The sequence below is a fragment of the Dipodomys merriami genome, unplaced genomic scaffold (genome assembly GCF_024711535.1).
Source record: "Dipodomys merriami isolate MVZ:Mamm:240054 unplaced genomic scaffold, mDipMer1.0.p SCAF_19, whole genome shotgun sequence".
Taxonomy (NCBI): Eukaryota; Metazoa; Chordata; class Mammalia; order Rodentia; family Heteromyidae; genus Dipodomys; species Dipodomys merriami.
Genome location: NW_027203270.1, coordinates 1,079,866 through 1,103,104, shown reverse-complemented (window position 1 = coordinate 1,103,104; position 23,239 = coordinate 1,079,866). Strand labels below are relative to the sequence as shown.

General features: G+C 41.8%; 1 protein-coding gene across 3 annotated transcripts in view; it reads left to right on the top strand.

Annotated features, from left to right (window-relative positions):
• Dnah9 (dynein axonemal heavy chain 9) overlaps positions 1-23,239 on the top strand; it is a 343,799-nt gene that overhangs the window by 250,665 nt on the left and 69,895 nt on the right. For 2 of the 3 annotated variants that reach the window (XM_070026945.1, XM_070026947.1), the window contains 6 exons: positions 2,505-2,624; positions 5,785-5,973; positions 9,726-9,961; positions 13,390-13,512; positions 15,638-15,842; positions 18,375-18,539. In XM_070026945.1, the coding sequence (XP_069883046.1) occupies positions 2,505-2,624; positions 5,785-5,973; positions 9,726-9,961; positions 13,390-13,512; positions 15,638-15,842; positions 18,375-18,539 (1,038 nt within the window). The remainder of the gene's footprint in view (positions 1-2,504; positions 2,625-5,784; positions 5,974-9,725; positions 9,962-13,389; positions 13,513-15,637; positions 15,843-18,374; positions 18,540-23,239) is intronic. The other variant, XM_070026946.1, reaches the window with a different exon arrangement.

The window sequence follows — 23,239 nt, the reverse complement described above, 5'->3', positions numbered from 1 at the left end:
TTGAAACACTGGATGTTTTGAACACTTGTCTGATGAGAAATCTAATGAACCGTTATTGTACATTTCTTTCCTTTATGAATGTACTGTTTTGCTTTCTGGAAGTCTTTCAACCTTTCCTTTAACCTTCATATCTGTAACTTCATATGTTTAGCTGTCATTCTTTTCTTATTCCTCATGACATATGCAGATTTATTTTCTGCACTGCAAAATCATTTTAAATAATTTATTTGGCAGTATCTCTTTTATTTTCTGTTTAGTCTTTTTTTTTTCTTTGCTAGTCCTGGGGCTTGAACTCAGGGCCCAGGCTCTGTTCCTAAGCCTCTCCATGCTCAAGGCTAGTACTTTACTACTTGAACCACAGTGCCACTTCTCATTTTTTTACTGGAGATGAGTCTCACAAACTTTCCTGCCCAGGCTGGCTTTGAACCCTCATCCTTAGAACTCAGCCTCCTGAGTAGCTAGGATCACAGGCATGAGCTCCCTGGGCCAGGCTCTAATCTTATCTTCTAAAATGCATCTTGATTAGAGGTTGTTCCTCCTAATTTAGTCCATACCCTTTTGTCACTGTTTGTTTCCTGATATTGAGGATATTTCCTCAAATTCATCTTTTAACCAAATTATTATTTTCCCCGTCAATAAGACAGTAATGGTAAGTCCCACAGTACTTTCTCTGATCTCTCAATGGCATTTTGTTCTTTGTTTTATGGATGACACATGTTGTATCTCTTCTAAGCATCTCTTGTATCTTGCATTTCTCTGGGAGATGACTTGTGAGCCTTTCCCATGCTACTGTTCTGTTGACTGTAGTGACATCTTTTTCCCAGGTCATTGGGGGTTTTTTTTTCCTCTTTACCTTAATCTCAGCTTCATTTTTATCTTGTTCTTTTATGTTTAAGAGAGCCATGATCAGAAGCTGATGACAGCTCTGCAGGTAAGGGCAAAGCAGAGCTGACTTTCTAAAGAGAGACGTTTCTAGGATCTGGGGAGTTATGCTGAGTGAATCCTAAGTACCAGAATGTGATGTCTTTTCTCTACCACTACTCACAAGAGAATGAATAATGCCTGGTCGCATTGCACATTGAACACATAGATGGAGATATGCCAGAGCCAAGAAACTTCCAATCAGCTTCTTCTAGTCCCACCCACCCAGCATTTCCAAAATCTCCAGTTTATTTGAGGCTCTTCAGGCTGACTACCTCCCCCTCTGGTGAACCATGGAAGCTGCTCCAGCTCTCTCCCCTCCTCCATTTCTTTCAGCAGACTCATGCTGGGTGCATGACTGTTGTCATTATATGGCCATTCAGAATCTATTGAGATCCCTCATTCTCTACGGCCCTGTTATTTTGTTTAGTTTTAGAGACTTACAGGTTCATAATTGCTTCACAATTAGTTTAAGAGAAGGCTTAGGAGGAAGAAGAGGTAACTAAGGGTGACTAGTCTGCCATTATTAATTGAATAGCTCGCCACACCTGCTTTCTAAACTGCTTTGCTTTATGAACTTGGTCTTGTATTTGTTCTTCTGTATCTTAGTGATGGCCAACTAAACCTCAGTTATTTGCACATATGTGGCAGTGTTCAGGGCATCTGCTGTGTGCCCATGTGTATTTTAAGGTGAAGCTATGTATTCTGAGGGAAACAAATACTACGTGCTTCAGTTTGATATAAAAAAAAAATCCGCCAGGAGCCAGTGACTCACTCCTGTAATCCTAGCTACTCAGGAGGCTGAGATCTGAGGACCGTGGTTCAAAGCCAGCCCAGGCAGGAAAAGACATGAGACTCTTATCCCCAGTAAACTACTCAGGAAAAAAAAACCCTGGATGTGGCACTGTGGCTCAAGTGGTAGAGCACTCGCCATGAGCAAAAGAAGCTCAGGGACAGCATTTGGGCTCTAAGCTCAAGCCCTAAAAATGTTCCTATACATCATATTAATAAGAGAGAATAGATGAGGTTTAGTAACCATTGTCTTCTACCCTGGGACTTGCAGCCAAGGACTTCAGTTTCTGACAGTGCTGACCCAGACCAGCCACAGAACAGACAAGTCAGGGATCTTCCAGCACTCCAAAGCTCTTGAGCATTCTCTCCCAACCTTTGATAAGCTTGATGCTTCTAATAATAGCACTCACACCATTTTTTTCAGACCATTGGAACCCATTTTCTCCAGTAGCAGGAAAAGATTGGTGCAACACTCCCCACCCCAACCTTTATGCCCATTTACCTGAGGAGCAAGGAGTCAGGGTATGGAAGCTCAACTCTTTCCTTGGATCTGACACCTTTGGGTCTCCACCTGACACTTCTCCTGCAGTATGAAGCTCATGTCTCCCCCGGGACTCTACCTTAGATCACCTCTCCCAAATTTGGCTCCTAAATCTCATTGACCTGCTCAATGAGCCTACAAGCTGCTCCCGACTTCAAGATCACCTTCACATGAACTCTTCATCCCAGCAGCGCTGTAGGTGGTGGCTTGGGCTGGAATTATTGATTCTGTACTCCCTTTTTCTAAACAGCACCTTAACGAGAACCTGGCAAAGCTGACCACCAAGTTTGAGAAAGCAACAGCAGAGAAACTCAAATGCCAGCAAGAAGCTGAAGTGACTGCAGGCACTATCTCCCTTGCAAACCGTCTGGTGAGTGCTTGCCTCATGGCCTGAGCTCTGATTACATTAACAGTGCTTGTCAAAAGCCCCAGAGCTGCAAAATAGATGAACAAAGCTCAGCATTGCTTTGACTTGGGGGCTGGAAGGAGGAGATGAAAAATGTGCAGGTAGGAAGGGATAGTGGTCCAAAAAAAAGTGTAAATGCTCACTCAGTTTTCTTATACAAATGTTGGAATTTTTTTGTCATGGGGCTTGAACTCTGGGCCTGGGCACTGTCCCTCAGCTCTTCATCTCAAGGTATGCATTCTACCACTTGAGCCACAGCACCACTTCTGGTTTTCGGGTGCTTAATTGGAGATAAGAGTCTCACGGACTTTCCTGCTTGGACTGGCCTTGAACTGCGATCTTCAGATCTCAGCCTCCTGAGTAGCTAGGATTACAGGCATGAGCCACCGGCACCCGGCTCCGAGCTTATCTTATATGTTAGAACTTATTCTTTAGTCTTTCCTTGGGTGAAGTAAAATTTAATTGCTGGGAGGGCTCTGACAGGTTTGCCAACCCAACCATTGCCACTCCTACTTTTAGGTGAGATCAGGAAAGTATAAATATCTTCTCCAGAATCTCTGTTGTTAGAGACAGGTGTCTTCAAAGCCTGCACGTGGAGAATGAGTTGTCATTCTGCCTCCTGTGAGAACCAACCTGGATGATGCTCCAGAAAGACAAAGACTGACTTATGCAAATTGAGCAGGGAGCTGGAGAGAAGGCAGCTAGCAAGAGGAGTCTGGATGGCCTCCTGGATGGCATTTTCAAGGATGCTGTTTCTAAACCAAACTGTTCAGTTTACATACATAATCTCAAAGCTGCAAGGCTGCTGCCCTCACAACTTCACAGCCATACCTTCCTGGTACGCCTTTCGTCACCACAACAAGGCTCAGATCAGTGATGACTTCCTCCAGAAGTTAAAAAATATATATTTGTATGTATGGATTTATTATGTAGATAATTAGTGGCTAAGATAAATATGAAAAGGAATTGTGTTTCTCTTCATTGGTGAGGATGGTGTTAGAAGGCTCCAGAGTCAAGAGAAATCATATCCAGTAGACACTTCTATTTATTTATTTATTTTTTGTACAACTTTAGCTGATAGAGGCAATGAGAAATATGAGCCACAGGGGACTGAAAAAGGCCACGGATTTATTGACACCACTCTCACTGAGTTGATATCAAAGGTAGTCATCGTTACACATGCCTGTCATCCAAGCCTTCAGGAAATGGAGGCAGGAAGATCTCAATTTCAAAGCAAGTCTGGCTATGGGATGAGACCCTATCTCCAAGAACCAATAATAATGGTTGATGTCTAGCTATTTGTCTCCCCTTGAATACGTGACTTCTTTAAATATAACAGAAGTGATACTGTGCTGGGTTTGTATCCCAGGCTTTAAGGACTTAGACCTTTATACATCTTACCTTTTGGGACACTTACTTGCTTGTGGAGTCCTGACTAACCTGCTGGAGAGATGGCATGGAGAGGCTCTGAGACTCCATAGAGATGGAGCAATCCTGCTGGGCCCACTCTGCCAACCAACCCTGCCAAGGTCAAAAGAGTCATCCTGGGCTGTCCAGCTTAAGTCAGCAGCTGGCTAGATAACCCTGAGTGATTCCCAGTAATGGGGTAGAAGCACTGGACTTCTGAACTCTGCCCACATTCCTGGCTCACAGATTTGTAAATGCAGGGCAATGGTTAAATCACTAAGTTTTAAGGGTAATTTATTATGCAGCAAGGGACATTTGCAACACAAGCACATTCCTCAGGCCTTCAGACTTGTTTCTCTCTCTCTCTCTCTCTCTCTCTCTCTCTCTCTCTCTCTCTCTCTCTCTCTCTCTCTCTCTCTCCTCTCTTGTGTGTGTGTGTGTGTGTACATGCATGCGTGATATCATGTCCAGAAATGTTCATGATAAGCTCCCACCTCACTTCCTAATCCTGGTCACTCCTTTATTATCAAAATATAACATAGGTAAGAACTCCAGATTTTGCTTATAAAAGCTATCTTTGTCTCTTAAGGCCTCCTCTGGTCCATACACATATGTGCATACACTGTCAGGTCTTGAGTAGGCTGTTTATCAGAGCCATTGTTCTCAAACATCCAACAGTTAGCCAGGCTTCCGTGGCTGACACCTGGCTCAAAGCCAGCCGGGGCAGGAAAGTCCATGAAACTCTTATCTCCAATAAAAACCACCAGAAAACCAGAAGTAGCACTGTGGCTCAAGTGGTAGAGCCCTAGTCTTGAGCTGAAGAGCTGAGGGACAGTGCCCAGGCCCAGAGTTCAAGCCCCATGACTGACAAAAAAAAGCTCTGTTGTAATCAAGCAGTGCCTCTTGTAAACCAGGTAGTAGTGTCTCGTGACTGAAACCTAGCTACTCAGGAGTCTGAGATCTGAGGATTACAGTTCAAAGCCAGACTAGGCAGAAAAATTCCTGAGACTCTGATTCCCAATTAATGAACAGAAAGCCAGAAGAGGAGGTATGGCTCAAGTAATAGAGAGCCAACCTGGAGCCCAAAAGCAACATGAGAGCACAAGGCTATGAGTTCAAGCCCCAGTATACCAGCACAGCAACAAAATAAACTTAATAGTCTTTCATAGAAAGAGGGTTACCATTCCACTATGGGCCAGTTAGAAGCTGTTCTGTAGTTGTGAGATTTTTTGTACACACCCATAGCCTTATAGTGTCCAATGCCATTGAAATTACCATATCTACATCCCCACCCACTGTAAATTATTTATAGTAGACAGACTTGGCTTTATTTTCATCTCCACAGCATTCAGAGAAAAGGGAGGGATACCTAATTTTCCAGCATATCTTACAGATATGCCATTGTACTAAGTAGTTAACAAGATCATATTCCACCCTCTCTGCACCTCTTTGCAGTGGGTGTGTCAGTTGCCCCATGTAGAAAGGGCAGAGCCTGGCAGTCTGCTTTCAACCCCCTGTCATCTTTCTGTGGCCCACATAATGCACAGCACATACAACAAGGACTTGTTTGCTGAAGTGCTTGCTATAGCTAGACAAATTCCCCTATGATGGATGGGCTGCACCAGTGATGTCCAGCTGTAATCACTGAGACTAAAGCTGTAGCTCACTTGCCTGAGGGACAACACTTCCACTCTCCTCTCTGCCTTTGTGACGGTAGGTTGGAGGACTCACCTCTGAAAACGTGAGATGGGCAGAAGCAGTGCAGAACTTCAAACAACAGGAAAGGACATTGTGCGGAGACATTCTGCTTATCACAGCTTTCATTTCCTATCTTGGCTTCTTTACAAAGAAATACCGGCAGAGCCTCATGGATGGAACCTGGAGACCCTACCTGAGACAGCTGACGGTATGTAATACCCATCAGCTTGTGGGTACCCATGAGATCCTATGACCCTCCTATCTCAATCTGTAACCCTCCTGCATCATCACTGCCGCCACCTAGGTCCTGGTACATGCATTGCTTTGTGGGTCTCTAAGCCACCCAAAGGCAGACTCCCATACTTGTTCGTGAGGTTCTCCATGGGAAACTTGGTCTTGGGCCAGAAGTTGTCTCCTGGCTTTTCTCAAAGCTATAAAAACCCATCTAAAGACATCAAAACATCTCTCTGTCCTAGAGTCAAATGTTATTGGAGTAGCCAGGGAAGTTTGCCTTCTCTCTGTTACTGCACTTTGTTTACTGGGTCCCAAAGCTGCCTAATTTGTGCCCACAACTCAGAGACACCATTATATAGTTCCCCTACCATAAGTCAGGTGCTTTCTACATGCATTGTACCCCTTGTTTTCTCCATGTTAACTTTTATTCCCAACTCCTCCCCCGCCATATCACTCTATGTAATGTAACCAAGTAGAGAATGCTAACTCCTGATTACAGATGTCAACCTTCACTTGGATCTTGTGCTCAGAATATTTCTGATACTCACTCAGCTTATTCTCATTGCTCTTGATCATCGGTCCACAAATATCATGTGTAGTTGGGTTCCAGTGGCTCACACCTGTAATCCTAGCTACTCAGGAGGCTGAGATCTGAGGACCACAGTTATCCAGCCCGGGCAGGACAGTCTGTGAAACTCTTATCTCCAATTAACCATCAGAAAACCAGAAATGGCACTGTGGCTCAAGTGGTAGAGCACTTGCCTTGAACTAAAGAGCTGAGGGACAGTGCCCAGAGCCCAGAGTTCAAGTCCCAGGGCTGACGAAAAAAAAGAATATGTGTGTGTGTGTGTGTGTGTGTGTGTGTGTGTGTGTGTATCATGTATATAAAAAAAGTACAAGAGACATCCAAGAACAGAATGCCTTTGGCTCACTGATAGTCCAGCTGACAAGACTAGGTTCATAATACTCAGCTACAGGAAGAGCCCACACAGAGAGTTCACCCCATACGTTGTGTGATACATATATTCCAAAACTTGATGAAATGAAATGAGGATCCTTAAAACGAAACATGCATTTTTTTCATATTGATGGTTATTTTCCTAGGAAAGCTCAAAAAGCTGATTATTTGTTGAACAGAAGTTTAAAAACTGAATTACAGTACTAGGAATCCTAGGGGTACTGATTAACCTGATACTAACATAATGGTACAAGAGTTGTGAGCTAGTTAACAACACTAGTTAAGCAGTACTTTCTTTCATCTTTACCATGTGTGGGAAAAAGAAATCATTGAAAGTACAACCGAGGGAAACAGTGAATTACTAACTAGCAGAATATTGAGGATATTTCTGGCTTTGTAGGGGGCTCTTACATATTTTTGTACCACAGACTTGTTTCTCAGTGTCTTAGTCTGTTTTCAGCTACTGTCATAGAATACCTGAGGGTGAGTAATTTATCATAAACAGAGATTTAGTTGGATCACAGTTCTGGAATCTGGGAAGTTGGAGAACTCACCTCCAGCATCTAGTGAGGGCTTTCCTGTGACAGGCAGAAGAAGCATGAGCAGGAGCCAGGGAGCAAGAGATTACCAAATAAATCTAGTCTCTTAATAACTAACCCACTTCCACAATAAAGACAGCAGCCATTGGGGAAGTCAGATTCCTCACGGCTTAGTCACTCCTTACTAGGCTCCCCCTTCCAATCCTTGCCCTGGGAATTCAGTTTTTAACACACAGATTTGGGGAAAACATTCAAACCATTACGGGCAATCTGGGAAAGCCTATGCAGTCCTGCTCAGAATAATGTTTTTAGTGCATAAAACAAACAAAAATAGGGGCTGGGAAGGTGGCTCAGTGGTAGAGCGCTTGCCTTGCATGCATGAGGTCCTGGGTTCGATTCCTCAGCACCACATAAGCAGAAAAAAAGCAGGAAGTGGCACCGTGGCTCAAGTGATAGAGCCCTAGCTTTGAGGTGAAGATCTGAGGGACAGCGCACAGGCACAGAGCTCAGGTCCACAACTGGACCAAAATAATAATAATAATAATAATAATAATAAAACAAAAATAAACCCAAAGGTAAGAAAATATATCCAAATGTATTTCTGATCCCAGAATAAGAACTCCCAGTTGTGTTGATTCCCATTTAGAGATCTGCTTGATGGTGTAGAATCTGCTATTTGTACCCTGAGTAGCCACATAAAGGGAGTGGGGGTGAGACAGGAAGTGGTTTAGAGAGTTTTCCTGAGGTGACTGAGGAATACAAACTGCATAGATGAAAGAGATGAAGAGGTTAAAAAGGCATGTGTCTGAATCTCAAAAACATGATGCTGATTGAAAGTAGTCAGACATAAAAGGTCATATATTGTATGTTCTCATTTATATTAAATGTCCAGGATAGGAAAATCCAGAGAAATATATTAGAAGCTGCCAAAAGTTTGGAGAAGAAAATGGAAAATGAATGATGAGTATAAAGTTCCAGTCCTTTTTTTGTTTGTTTGTTTTATTTCTTTGTACATTTGTTTTTTGTTTGTCTTTACTTGATTTACTTTGGGTGCTTTTTTGTTGTTATTGTTGTTGGTACTTGAGATTTATCCATGGCTTCCTGGATGCTAGGCAAGCATTCTACCACCTTACCCATGCCCTGCACAGTTTTTTTATCTTTGCCTCACGTTTTAGATCCTCCTTCCTGAGCCTTCCTGGATTATAAGTGTGCATCGGTGCACCCAGCTTGAGAAGTAGGTAGAGCATTTGGAAGTAGATAGAGCTAATGGTTGTACAACATAGAGAATGAACAAAATGCCACCAAATTGTGCACCTGAAAGTGGTTCATTTTATGTTGGCCATTTTCTCTTATTTTTTGAAGTATATAAATCATCAGTGAAAAAAGATTGCTTATAGGAGAATTTAGTGAGCTGACAAAGGCCAAAAGAGAAGAAAAGGGAAAGTCTAGCACACATCGGGAGCCATGTGAGGACACAGGAAAGGACATGAGTAGCATTCAAGGCTGGGAAATGCCAGCCAGCTTCCTGAAGGCACCAGCCAGTGGAGTTGCTGGGGGGGGGGGGGGAGGAGGGAAGGGGCAGGGGGAAGAGAGCCTGGCAGTGGAAGATTGGGGCAGGGAAAAGCAAGCTTACCCAGAGGTTGGCAAACTGATGAAACAGATAAGGGACAGAATGGTTTGTGTGGGCTGGCACCCACAGCAGAGAACTACCAGTAGGCATGTGTTTGGAGAACACATTCAATCCATGGCAAGCAGTCTGGTAAAGCTTCTGAATTCCTGCTCAGATGAACGTTTCTGTGCATACTAAAACAGAGAAATGTATCAGAATACATTTGTGATCCCAGGACCAGAAATCCCTAAGGGCTGATTTCTCAGAACTTGTGGGAACGTACATGAGAAACAGAAATGAAGCAGAGAAATAAATGTGCACGTGGCTGAGGGTATGCTGGAGGTTGCAAGTAAAAATGTAAATAATCTCTAGTAGAAACTTGATTTAGGCCCCTAGATAAAAAGCAAAGAGGTGGCCACCTAGACAGAATTTCTGTTGTTCATCCATCCAGAGCCGGGTGGGGCGGGGAGACTATCATGACTTTTAACACAATAGGCTTCTAGGAATAATCATGCAGCCAGAAAAGCAGCCTTCAGAAGGATGTTAATCTTGCTTTTAAAGGAGTTGTGTGAGATCATGAGGCAGCAGTCACCCACTCTGAGCATGCGTCACCTCCTCAGGTTGCCATTCCCATCACCCCAGCCCTGGATCCCCTGCGGATGCTGACTGATGATGCCAATGTGGCTGCCTGGCAGAATGAGGGCCTCCCTGCAGACCGCATGTCCATGGAGAATGCCACCATCCTTATCCACTGTGAGCGCTGGCCACTCATGGTGGACCCTCAGCTCCAAGGCATCAAATGGATCAAAAACAAATATGGAGAAGACCTCCGGGTCACCCAGATTGGTCAGAAAGGGTAAGTGAGTGGCCAAGCACAAATGCTACAGCATATGCCATTTGTGCAGGAAGAGGAAAAATATGTAAGGAGCAGATCCTAAACCCTAGCAGCTTGTTTTTCTCTTTCTCCATGTCTATCCACAAGGTAACCTTCATGGATCTCCTCTGGGTTTTGGAAATACCTCAGCAAAGCATGCTTAGATACCAAACCTTTTCTTTTCCTACCCATTACAAACCATGCGCTATCTATAGGAGGATTCCTAGTTCACCAAAACCTATTACATATTTGATAAACAACTGTAAGAGAGGAGTATGAGGATTCTCTCTCCAATTGACCAGCAAAAGGCTGAGCTAGAGGCCTGGATCAAATGATAGAGCCCCAGCTATGAGCAAGCAGGTTCCTGAATTCACACTCAAGTACTTGAGTGTATGTATGTATATATAATTCTGTATTGTATAGTTATATAATACAGAATTATATATAATTATAAATCATAAAAGTGAATCCCTCTTTCAGAGCAAACTTTCTCAAGAAATGAACACCCAGGTATCACATGCTGTATTTTTATCTATGCCTTAGTCACAGAATAATCTAACACCAGCCTTCTTCCCAAACTTTGCTTAAACTAGTTCTTTCTAGGTGGCTAAGTACACTTTAAACAAAAGCTGGGGGAGGGGGATTGTTTGTTGGTTTTGTTTTTTTTTTTTGCTCAGTGCTACATCAATAATACTTTAAACACTTCCTGATATATCATAGGTCTTTCATAAATATGCATTCAGTTAATTCTCCATTCATGTACATTGATTCTTTTTCTGTTGGGTTGTGTTCTAGATTTGTTGTGCATTATTTGAATTTAGGTACTGTACTACATGTAATATGTACAATCTTTTGTCATATGAATGGAAATTTGTTTCAAGTCTCTCATTTGCCTTTTCATTTTACTTGTGGGGTTTGACATAATGCCGTTTATTTTATTATAGGTATTATTTGTCCAAATTTAACACCCGGTGGTTCTTTTACAGATCATTCTTAGAAAAGCTTTTTTTCTCCAGAAATTATTTAAATCTTTACCTACATTTTTAAATTTTTCTTTTTACATTGAAATTCAAACCCCTTAAATTTATTTTAAGGTCCTAAATGAGACTAATTTTCCAACTGGTTAGTTACTATACCACCTATTAATTTTTCCATTCTTTCCTCAGTTAATTAGAAATACCATTTTACAATATTATTTTCCTTAAACACTTTATTATTTTCTATGTATCTAATACTATATTAGCTGTTAATTACTTAGTTCTATATTTAGGAACATTTTCTGTTGCCTCATCTTTGTAAAACAAAGAGAGGAAGGAGTTACAAACAAAACAGTTAACGAAAACCCATAGTTAGTCAGTTAAACATACTACTAATTGTTCAGTATCTGATTTCTTTGTATTGTTGAACTTGCCTAAAGTATTTCATTACTAAGCCAGGCATAATGGCACACACCTATAATCACAGTTCCTTAGAAGGCAGAAGTAGGAAAAACAACTCATATAGTTAACAAGACACTATCTCAAAAACAAAAAATAAATGAAAACAAAAGAACAGAAGGCAAGGCTCAAGTAGTATAATACTTGCCTAGAAAGTATAAAGCTCTGGATTCAATCCCTAGTACAGATACATAGGGAGGGAGGAACGGAGGAAAGGAGGGAGGGTGAGAGACAGATAAATGACTAGATAGATAGATAGACAGATAGGTAGATAGATAGACAGATAGGTAGATAGATAGATAGATAGATAGATAGATAGATAGATAGATAGATAGATAGATAGATAGATAGATAGATAGATAGATAGATAGATAGATAGACAGACAGACAGATTTAAAAATAGTACTAGATAATGAGTCCCTTGTCTTCATTATCAATTTATTTTCTTTACATCTTCATTTTATTCTTTTTTTGGGGGTGTGGGGGTCCGGTCGTGAGGCCTGAACTCTGGGCCTGGGCGCTGTCCCTCAGCTCTTCAGCTCAAGGCTAGCACTCTACCATTTGAGCCACAGTGCTACTTCCAGCTTTTTCCTTTTTGCTTATGTGGTGCTGAGGAATTGAACCCAGGGCCTCATGCATGCAAGGCACACACTCTACCACTGAGCCACCTTCCCAGCCCTTATTAGTTTATTTTACTTTAAGATCTTTGGTCAAGTTCTGTAAAGCTTGATCATTATTTTAGAGCAATGAATTGGAATTATATCAAACTTAAAAATGGATTCTGGGATCTAGTAACATGCTTATTAAACCCTTCATAACACTAGAAAGTTAAAAGCAACCTAGATCTTTAGGAACATATTGATAAATATATTCTGGTATATAAATACACTCTAACTATCCAGTCATTAAAATTATTTGAGAATATTTAACAAGAGGAAATGTCTATCATGTACAAAACTAGGTTACACAGTTAAAGTGCTATGAGTTCAATCGTAGGAAAACAAAGCTTGAAAAATCTAACACAAGTCAGACCTCTCTGACTGCATGTTTCACATACTTAGATTCAACCAGTCAGTCAATCAATCATACCTCAGAATCATCTGGGAAAACTCACATCTGTACTGAACATATGCATATTTTTTGCCTTTTGTCATTATTTCCTAAACAATACAGAAAAACAACCATTGTATTAGGCATTATATGGAAAATCATGGGAGAATGTACACCGGTGATACAAAAATATACCATTTTACATAAAGGGACTTAACCATTGACCAGGGATCCCTGGCGGCCTGGAATGATTTCCCTATGGTTTCCAAAAGACTACTGAATATCAAACAGTAAAAGCTAAATTGGGTTTTGTTTTGTTTTATTGGGGGGTTTTTTGGTTAATCATGGGATTTGAACTCAGAGCCTGGGCGCTCTCCCTGGGTTTTTTTCATTCAAGGCTAGTGCCTTGATCCACAGTGCCACTTCCAGTTTTCTGGTGATTAATTGGAGATGAGTGTCTCATGGACTTTCCTGCCCAGGCTGGCTTTGTACTGTGATCCTCAGATCTCAGCTTCCTGAGTAGCTAGAATTACAGGCATGAGCCATCACCTGGCTAAAAGCTAACCTGTTAATAGTAAATGGAAAGATTAAGGTTTTTTTTTAATTCTTATCCTCAAGAATTTGTATAAAGGGTTTCAACTGAACATGTCAATTTATGAGTAAAATGTATCTGATCATTGTAACCCTTTCAATCACCCTCCCCAGATTATGGTTCATTTTCATAATTCCCTTTTATGTTCAATTTCTCCTCGTTTCTAAAATTGTACAAAACCACATAAATGCCACTTTAAATGGAGAAAAATGTAGTCTCTAAAGACATTTCTAATATCTTTTCCACTGTGCCTTGGGGGCCACAGTCGCCTCATTAAATTGCCTCTGAATCTGTCCTTCCCACAGACTCATGCTGCCCGCTTGCTTCCCCAGTTACCTTCAAACCCTAGAACATGCCCTGGAGGCCGGAGATGTGGTGCTCATTGAAAATCTAGAGGAATCCATTGATCCTGTGCTGGGCCCTCTTCTTGGGAGAGAAGTTATTAAGAAAGGACGGTAAGACTTGGATGTGTGTCTGCCCCTTGTGAGGACTCAGATCAGGGTCTCTGACAGGACTATGGGGAGGTCCACTCTTTCTAGAATCTTCTGTCCTCAGCTTTTATCAGGCAGCTTCCTCCAGTGGGAGCAGAGGGCTAGAAACTGCCCTCAACTCCTAGAGAAGGCTTGCTAGAATAAACCTTACTTGCATCCCTCAGCAATTCATTGACCTCCTTTTAGAAGGCCACTAGGTGTAATTTGGGAGGAAATTTGCAACAAGTGGTCAAAAAAACTGACTTTTCAGATGAGCATTTTATTTTTTGTTTTTTGTTATAAATTATTATTTATTATTAAAATTATTATTAAGTACTTTTACAAAGAGGTTACAATCCCATAAGTCAGGTTCTCAGTATAATGCATCTTGATGAATCCCACACCTTTTACCATTCTCCCCCATCTTTTCCATTCCATTTTTGCATAATGTACATTGAATATAATGATTGCGTTTGCTCGTCCTTCTTCCCTCTATTTTGCTGGCTTTTAGCATATTCACTCTAATGTCCATGGCGATCATTTTACTCTTTGTAATACACTTGAGTCTATAGTTTGATATCATTTATGATTTTAAAAAAATTATTTGCCATTATCTTTTCCAATTTTTGTTTTTGCTCCCTATTCCTCTGCTTTTTTGTGGATTTTCTTTTACCCACTGTTGTCACTGTTTTGGATTTTGGTGCCCTTTGTATTGTATATTAGTGTATCTGATTTGGAGGTGGGAAGGGGAAATCACAGAAATGGTGAGACAAAGGACAAAGGTAATAGTAATAAAATGCAATACTAATACTCATGAGACACTATGTTGGGAATGAACTTTACAGCTTGTGAGAGGAGGGGAATCAGGGGCATAGAGGGAAAGAATGAGGGAGGGGGTAACAACGTTCGACAAGAATTGTACTCACTTCCTTACTTACGTAACTGTAACCCCTCTGTACATCACCTTTACAAGATGGGCATTTTATCCACGCTAAACATTCTGATTTCTGATGAATGGCTTCTTTGTCACCTCGGTGGACCTCTGTTGACTTGGTGTGCTAGTACATAACCCAGACTTAGCAAGTACAAGGCAGAAAGGTGAGGGAGGGAAGACCCAGAGGAAGCACAGAAAGCTATCAGCGCATCTGGTAAGAAGTGGTCATTTTCATGAAGGTGTCCTTGACTCAGGGGCCATCTTAAGTCTCTTTCCTGTTGCTTATTACAAGATCCTTGGTGCTTTGTAGTTTACAAAGAAATCAGCCTAATTCTACTCAGTGTTAGCAATATAATAGTTCCAAGATCTGTTAGACCTGCTGAGAGCCTCATACTCCACCACAGTATGCAGGATGCCATCATAACAGGAGTGCATGTGAGATGAGATCATGTGACCAGAGGGAGCGAGAGACTTGAGCTTCTCATCACAACCTGTTCTTTTGGTAACTGAGCCATTCCCACCAGACCTGACCCATCCTATAGTGACATCATTAATCTCTTCCTCATGATCTCCCAACCAAGTCCCCCCTCTCTACCATCTCAGTACCATCACACTGGAGACTAAGTGTATAGCACACCAACTTTGGGGGAAAACAAACTATATCTGAGCTACAGCAGAAGTCTTACTCACTGCCTGGGCCCTAAATTGCCCTTCGTGATTGAAGCCATCCTCACTTGTACTTTTAATTGTTTCCCCACATTGAAGTCATTCAACCTTGAGGAAAGAAGTAAACTTAATAGGTAGCCTAGGAACACATTTTTTTGTCAACTAGAAGATACCCCTTCCTCCAAACACTTTACTGCCATCTACTGGAAGGTTTTCATAGTCTCCTAATCTATATTGATCACAATGGGAATGGACTATCTCTGGAGTTTCACAGTGCAAAATCAAAAACATGGTGGCCAAGGGAGAAAGTCTATATATGATGATACTTCTCAGCCCTTATTAGGATAAAGAAGGGTCCTAGGGTGCATGATGGATATACTCAGAGAAAAATCCATCCAAATATGGCAACATTATTGGTTATGATCTTGAAATAAAAATACTTAAAATTCTGACCCTGACCAAATCACACAGGAAGGAACCCCCAATTTCACTTAAACCTTTATGTTCTAGATTTATTAAAATTGGAGACAAAGAGTGTGAATACAATCCCAAGTTCCGACTCATCCTTCACACCAAGTTAGCCAACCCTCACTACCAGCCTGAGCTGCAGGCCCAGGCCACCCTGATCAACTTTACAGTGACCAGAGATGGATTGGAGGATCAGCTGCTAGCTGCAGTCGTAAGCATGGAGAGGCCAGACCTGGAGCAGCTGAAGGTATGTTGGGTGTTCCCTGAGGGAAAAAGAAAAGAAGAAGGGGAAAAAAAGATGCAAAGAGAGGAGGAGGAAGGAAGGATTGCTCTGTCAATAGAAAGAACCTGAAGTGTGTACCACTCTGGGAACTGGTGGGAGGTAGGGGATGGTTTTCCTAGGATTAAGCATGGTAGATTCTGCAAGATGTTGGCAGAGATTCAACCCCACCGAATAACCCAGGAACACCTAGGAGAAAGAGAGGCTGTGGAGAAGGACAAAAGCAGAGAGACCACCTGGGAAAACAGACATCCCTATCACAAGAGCAGGGCCTGGCAAAAGGCTCGGAACCTCTAATTGCACATGCTCACACGTGGCCAACATCCACAACTGAATGGAATTACATTTTGAAAGAGTAATGAGAAATGGGCTCAGTCCTGCTAGGGTCATGTCTTAGGCACCTCTGTGTATCATAACAAAATCCCATAGTCTGGTGGCTTGCCTCCACAGTCCCGGGAGTACTGAAGTCAGGTTACCAGCATGGTTGGTTTCTGGCAAGGCTTCTCTCCTTGGCCTGCTCATGTGACTTCTTCTCCTGCATGCCAGGCATCTCTTCCAAGTGCACAAATCCCATCAGACCAGGGCTCCACCCCCTGTGGCTTCATTTATCCTTGTTCATCTCCCTAGACTCCAGTCTCCGTTACAGATGAAGGGCTTCAATATATAAATTTGGAGGGGAGCACAATTGAGACCACAGCAGGTGGCTGGCTTTATTTCCTCTCTTTAAACCTGGTTATATTAGAGAATATAAGCATAAAGATTATAGTGTATGTGAGAGTAAGTTCAAAGCTCCCTTAGACCTGTTGAACAGACACCCAAGGAGCACTAGCTCCATAACAAGTAAGATTGTATTAAGTCCAGAGGATTCAGCAGCAGCCAGGGAAAGCTGTGTCTTTATCCACAAAGAGCTTCCAGTCTAGTGGAGGAGCATAGAAAATAAGAATGCAAACAGAGAAGGTAATAAGAACTTTGAAGAAGATGAGACCAGAGGGCTGATTTAAATAGTAGAGATCAGTGAAAAATCCTATGTGGAGTTGACATTAGAATTGATTCCTAAATAAATGGTATCTGGGCACAGGGCACCACCAGCAAAGAGAATAGTGAATTCTGGTCTTTTAGAGCAGGAAGGAGATGTGCTTTCAAGAAATATATATATGTGTGTATATATATATACATATATATATATATATATATATATATATATATATAGAGAGAGAGAGAGAGAGAGAGAGAGAGAGAGAGAGAGAGAGAGAGAACACAGCCAGATTAGTCTTTGGTTGAAACCTCAACACATAGTTTGTGGTGGTTCTTCCCACAGATCAACAGGCTGTAAAAGGGGTAAGAAGATACAGCCTGAAATCAATTCCCCAGCCTCTAAACTAAAAATAAAAAGTGTCCAGTGGAGCCTCACCATCAACAAGGAAAGAGGAAGTGGGACTCTCTCGCATACCAGTCCTCCTTCTGCCTGAAAAAGGCAGATACAGTCTAAACCAGGCCCAACAGTAGCTGTTTGTTCTTTTTAAGGAATCCGTGGGAGAGCTCTTCCCTTGGGTCAGTACAGTGATGAAAGAGAAGATGCTCTATACAAGGAGAACTTAGTGCTTTCCTCTATTCAAAGCCATGAGTTCTGTGAAGTGGCAGGACTCCAGGGGGAAGGAAGCGGGCATAACCTCAGCAGGATTGATGATGTGTGAAAAGCATAAGCCAGTCAAAGGCCTCAAGTCCAGCACAGTATACTCTGTGTCCGTAGAGGACAAGACCCAGTACACCTCTGGATACCAAGATCAGCTGATGCTCAAGCCCCTTATTTAAAAGTGTGTAGTCTGGCAAGGCACCAGCAACTTATGCTTGTAATCCTAGCTACTCAGGAGGCTGAGATCTGATTACTGCGGTTCAAAGCCAGCCTGGGCAGGAACATCCATGAGACTCTTATCTCCAATTAATCACAAAAAAAGCCAGAAGAGGCACTGTGGCTGAAGTGGTAGAGCAATAGACTTGAGCAAAAAGGTCTCAGGGTTCAAGAGTTCAAGGAGCCCAGAGTTCAATCTCCAGAACTGACACCCCCCCCCGCAAAAAAGTATAATTTTTGCATTTAACCTACACATCTTCCCAGATATTTAAAACCATTTGTAGTTCACTTGTGAGACCTAATACAATGTAAATATATATTCTATGTTGTTTTGGAAATGATAGCAAATGAAAGTATTTTTCCTATTCATTACACATCCAATATTTTTAATGGTTTTCAATGTGAGGCTTTACAGAACCAGCAAATACCAAAGCCAACTATGAATGGTTTAGCTGAGGTTTGACTCCTCTTGTCCATCTCTTCAGTTAACTCTGTTCACAGCCTCAAGTAATCTGCTGTTTACCTCCAGTTTTCTCTGTCTACAGGGAGAAACTCTGGCCCCATGAACATTGATTTGTTTAGTCAAACCTGTCTTGAAAGTAAGACGTTCTGACATCTGCACCTGACCCCTTCTTTGTTGATTTCTGCAGTCAGAGCTCACAAAGCAGCAGAATGGATTCAAAATTACACTGAAAACATTAGAAGACAACCTGCTCTCTCGCCTCTCCTCAGCATCCGGGAACTTCCTGGGGGAAACAGCCTTAGTGGAGAACCTAGAGATCACAAAGCAGACTGCCGCAGAGGTGGAGGAGAAGGTACTGTTACTTGGGTGAATCTGGGAGGCCACCGAAGCTGGCCCACCTGCCATTTTCTCTGTTCTAGATGCCTGAGTCTGATGAGGAAGAGAGGGAGAGAGGGAAGGAGGGAGAAAGGGTTTATGGTTTACTGGTAGAGTGCTTGCCTAGCATGCCTGAAGCCCCGGTTCAATTGCTCAGTCCCATATAAACAGAAAAGTCAAAAGTGCTGCCTGTGGTTCAAGTGGTAGAGTGGCAGCCTTGAGCAAAAAAAAAAAAAAGCTCAGGGACAGTGCCCACATGCTGAGTTCAAGCCTCAGGACTGGCAAAAAAAAAAGGATAGAGTTTCTGTCCTTCCAAGTCCATTTAGTCAGGATTCCTGAAATGACCACCTCCCATCATATAAAGCTCCCACTTTCTGGAAAGTGCTTTGGACATCTCCACCCCGCAGACCTGTGATGAGTGGCGGGGTGTGTGGATGCTTACTGTGCAGGAGACACTGAAAACCAGGAAGAGTTTGTGGAATTTCCCTGGGGCTGAGTAATCACACCGATTTAGGTGGGATTCCATCCCATTTCCAATGAGAACCCCACTGAATTGATTAAAAGTAAAATCTCACAAGTCTAATTTCACTATTTATATTTATTTATTCATTCATTTAAGGTAATGGGATTTGAACTCAGAATCTTATATTGGGTAGGCTGGTGCTCTACCACTTGAGCCATCCCTCCAACCCTGCTTTATTTCTGATTATTTGGACATGGACTCTACTGAACTTTTCTTCCCAGACAGGCCTCAATTAAACCAAGATCATTCAGACCCCAGTCTCCTCTTGAGTGGCTAGGATTACAGGCATAAGCACCCAGCATCTGGCTACCAGTCTCATTTCAAGGAGAAAACTTCAATTACTTCCCAGGAAATCTCAGCACCCCCCCCCAATAGCTGAGAAGCAATGAGATGTGTAGTTTCTTTATTTTCCAATGTTTGGAGGGCTTCTCTCCCCACCCCACCACGGAACTAGGAGATCCTTTGATGAGGAAAGGTTCCAGCTCCTCATCCTTCCCCCCACAGACTAGCCTTCTGGATCTCAGTCCTGCACTCTCAGAACCAGTATGGCACTGTTTCTGATTAGGATATTGTACAACAATGAGTGTCTAGAACCAAATGTCTACTATCAATCTATTGGGATTTCTCCAAATATGAAAGGTTTTGTTCCAGGTAGGGACAGAATAGAAGAACTGCAAAGTGGGCTGGAGATTCAGCTTAGTAGTAATATTCTTGCTTCCTATACAGGAAGCCCTTGGATCCATTCCCAGTTGTAAAGAAAGGGGAGGGGAGAAAAAGAGAGGGAAAGGAAGGGAAAGAAAGGGAAGGGAAGGGAAGGGAAAGGAAGGGAAGGGAAAGGAGGGGAAAGAGATTGGGGAAGGACAAAGCAAGTGACCTGGCCATATACATACTAGAATAATTAACTCAGGTTAATTTGGAAAAGAGGAATCAACTCAACAGCTGCTGTGTGACCACCAAGTTTTATCTGTGACCCCCGTGTCTGTAGAGGGAAGCATGTGAGTTTGTAACGTAGCTGCTTCAGAGAGTCTGCTGTCCTGGGCCAGAGAGACCCAGCTCACACTGAGGGAGGTACAACCAACCACGATCATCTCAACCAATCATGATTCCATTCTCTTATTGTAAGAAAAAAAGTTTTTAACTTTCCACAAATGAGTCAGAACAACTTTCTCTCTGTCTGGCTTATTTCATTTCACATGATATCCTGGGCTTTTGTTCACTTTCACACAAAAGACGGAATTTTATTCTTTCTTTCACTTGCTTGGCATTCCATTATGTCTACACACCACATTTTCTTTGTCAATAGATATCTTGGTTGATTCCATAGCTTAGCTGTTATGAATAATGCTGCAGTAACGTAATGGTGCAAGTACTTGGAAATGGGATTGCTGGACTACATCATGCATGTGTGGTGTGTATGTGTGTGTGTATACATGCGTGTATGCATGTGCATGTCTATCTGTGTTGACACCAGGGCTTGAACTCAGGACCTTATATTCTTATTCAGCTTTCTTGCTCATGGCTGGTACTCTGCCACTTGAACCATACCTCCAGTCTGGCAATTTGCTGGATAACTGGAGATGGAGTCTTACAGATTTTTCTGCTCATGCTGACCTCTGGATCTCATCCTCTGAGCAGCTAGGATTACAGACATGAGCCACGAGCACCCAGATCTTATGGTACCTGTTAGATTTCTCCCTACACTTCTCCATGGTAGTATAGTTATTTTCATTTCCCATTAAGACTGAGTAAGGGGCTGGGAAGGTGGCTCAGTGGTAGAGCGCTTGCCTTGCATGCATGAGGCCCTGGGTTCAATTCCTTAGCACCACATAAGCAGAAAAAAAAGCCGGGAGTGGCACTGTGGCTCAAGTGGTAGAGCACTAGCCTTGAGCTGAAGAGCTGAGGGACAGTGCCCAGGCCCAGAGTTCAGGCCCACAACCAAAACCAAAAAAAAAGACTGAGTAAGAAGCCCTTTTCTCCACCACCCTTGACAGGATTTATTCTATCTATTCTAACTGGGATTTGGGTTTTTTCCCTAATTTAATGAATTTTCTTTAGCCCTCTTCTCCTATCCTTTGCTAATTTTAAAGCTATTCACTCTTTCACTTTATTGATTATTCTTTTATTTGTACATAAAACTGTGTTTCATTTTAAATATGTAACTTTAATATAATTTTAATGAAGCCTAAAATTAAGCAATATATCCAACTTCTTCCAAAACAATGTAAAGAGTTTAGAGGACTCTTATCGCTTTTTCCTATCTTCTGTTATTATTTTTAATATATCTTATGGCTTGTTATTGATGTTGAAAATCTGCTTTCAGTCTAATTGAAATCCTTTTAAAATACTTTGTTCTTTCTAGTTCTTTTTAATATTTTGTCATCATTTCTCATCAATTCATCATCTGAAATTTCACTGGATAATGAGTGTATATTTTTCACTTATGCTTATAAATGATGTTTCTTCCCAAAAATGTCTCTGATTTTCAATTTTGGAGGATTATTAACTATTATAGTTTTAAACACTGTCTTTCCTTCATTCTATCTATTCTCTACATGTTTTTGTTAGATGTATTTAAATGTTCTCATCCTATCTTCCAAGTCTCATAAATGTCACATTCTAGGTTTCTTCCTTTCTGAGCTGCTTTTATAACAGTTTCCTCAGACCTCTCTAGTCAGTGTATTCTCTTTTCAACTCTATCCTCTAACCCATCTACTTGTTCATTTAAGGTTTTCATTTCATTTCATTGTTTTGTAAGTTTTAGTTAGCTCTGTTTGAAATAGGATGGCCTCTTTTGATAATGTCATGTTGTATGCTTACTTTTCTGCTTATTGCTCTTAAGCATACTTAATTAGTGGTTACTTTAAGATTCTTCAATCATCTTTAGGGTTTAAGATGCTATCTCTAGTGGTGCTGTGGCTCAAGTGGTAGCGTGCTTGCTTTGAGCTGAAGAGCTCAGGGACAGCGTCCAGGCCTACCTATGACCAAAAAATAAAATAAAATAAAATAACTGCTATCTCTTCTGGTGTTAGGAAAGGATTATTTTTGGAAGAGTTTTGTTCAATTTTTGTTTGTTTTGTTTTTCACTGCTTAATACAGAGTCTCACTCTGTATCCCAAGCTGGACTCATAATGCCCCATCCTCCTGTCTTAGGGTTGGGTGGAGAGGCCTTCTAATTGCCCTCTTCAATAACACAGGAATACTTCATCCTGTGGTTGGTAACAGTTTATTTTGAGAACATCTTCAATGGTGATCAGTACTTTTCCTCTGAGATTCTCAAAAGTAGTTTTACTCTATATTTAGTTGAAGGGCAGAAGCTTTAATTAGTAGAATATTCTTACACAAATCCATCTTCCTGAGGTTTAGGCCTCTTGGCTTTTTTTTGCTTTTGTTTGTTTGGGGTTTTTGTGTTGTTATTGTTTGTTAGTTTGCCAGCCTTGAGGCTTGAATTTGAGGCCTGGGTGCTATTGCTGAGCTTCTTTTGCTCAAGGAGAGCACTTTACCATCTGAACCACAACACCACTGCTCGCTATTTCTGAGAAGTTTATTAGAGATAAGAGTCACACAGAATTTTCTGTCCAGGCTGGCTTCGAACTGCAGTTCTCAGATATCTGCCTCCTAAGTACCTAGGATTTACAAGCATGAGCCAGTAGTACCCAGCTTATTTGCATTTTTGGGGGGGTCCAGTCGTGGGGCCTGAACTCTGGGCCTGGGTGCTGTCCCTCAGCTCTTCAGCTCAAGGCTAGCGCTCTACCACTTGAGCCACAGCACCACTTCCGGCTTTTTTCTTTTTTTTGTTTATGTGGTGCTGAGGAATCGAACCCAGGGCCTCAGGCATGCAAGGCAAGTACTCTACCACTGAGCCACCTTCCCAGCCCCTTATTTTTATCTGTGATAAAGTTTTCTAGCAGAAAACTTTGCAGAATTTTTTTGTGAATGGATACCAACTATTTCTCAAAAGTTAAGAATGGACAGGTAGAGAATTTACATAGCATCTTCAAGACCCTAGTGTCAATCCCCAACAGCATTAAAATGAGGCGGGGAGAGGGAGTGAGGGAAAGAACTAAGGTGTGGTTCGAGTGGTAGAGTGCCTGCCTAGCAAGTGCATGAACTTGAGTTCAAACTCCAGAACCACAAGAAAAGGAAGGAAGGAAGGA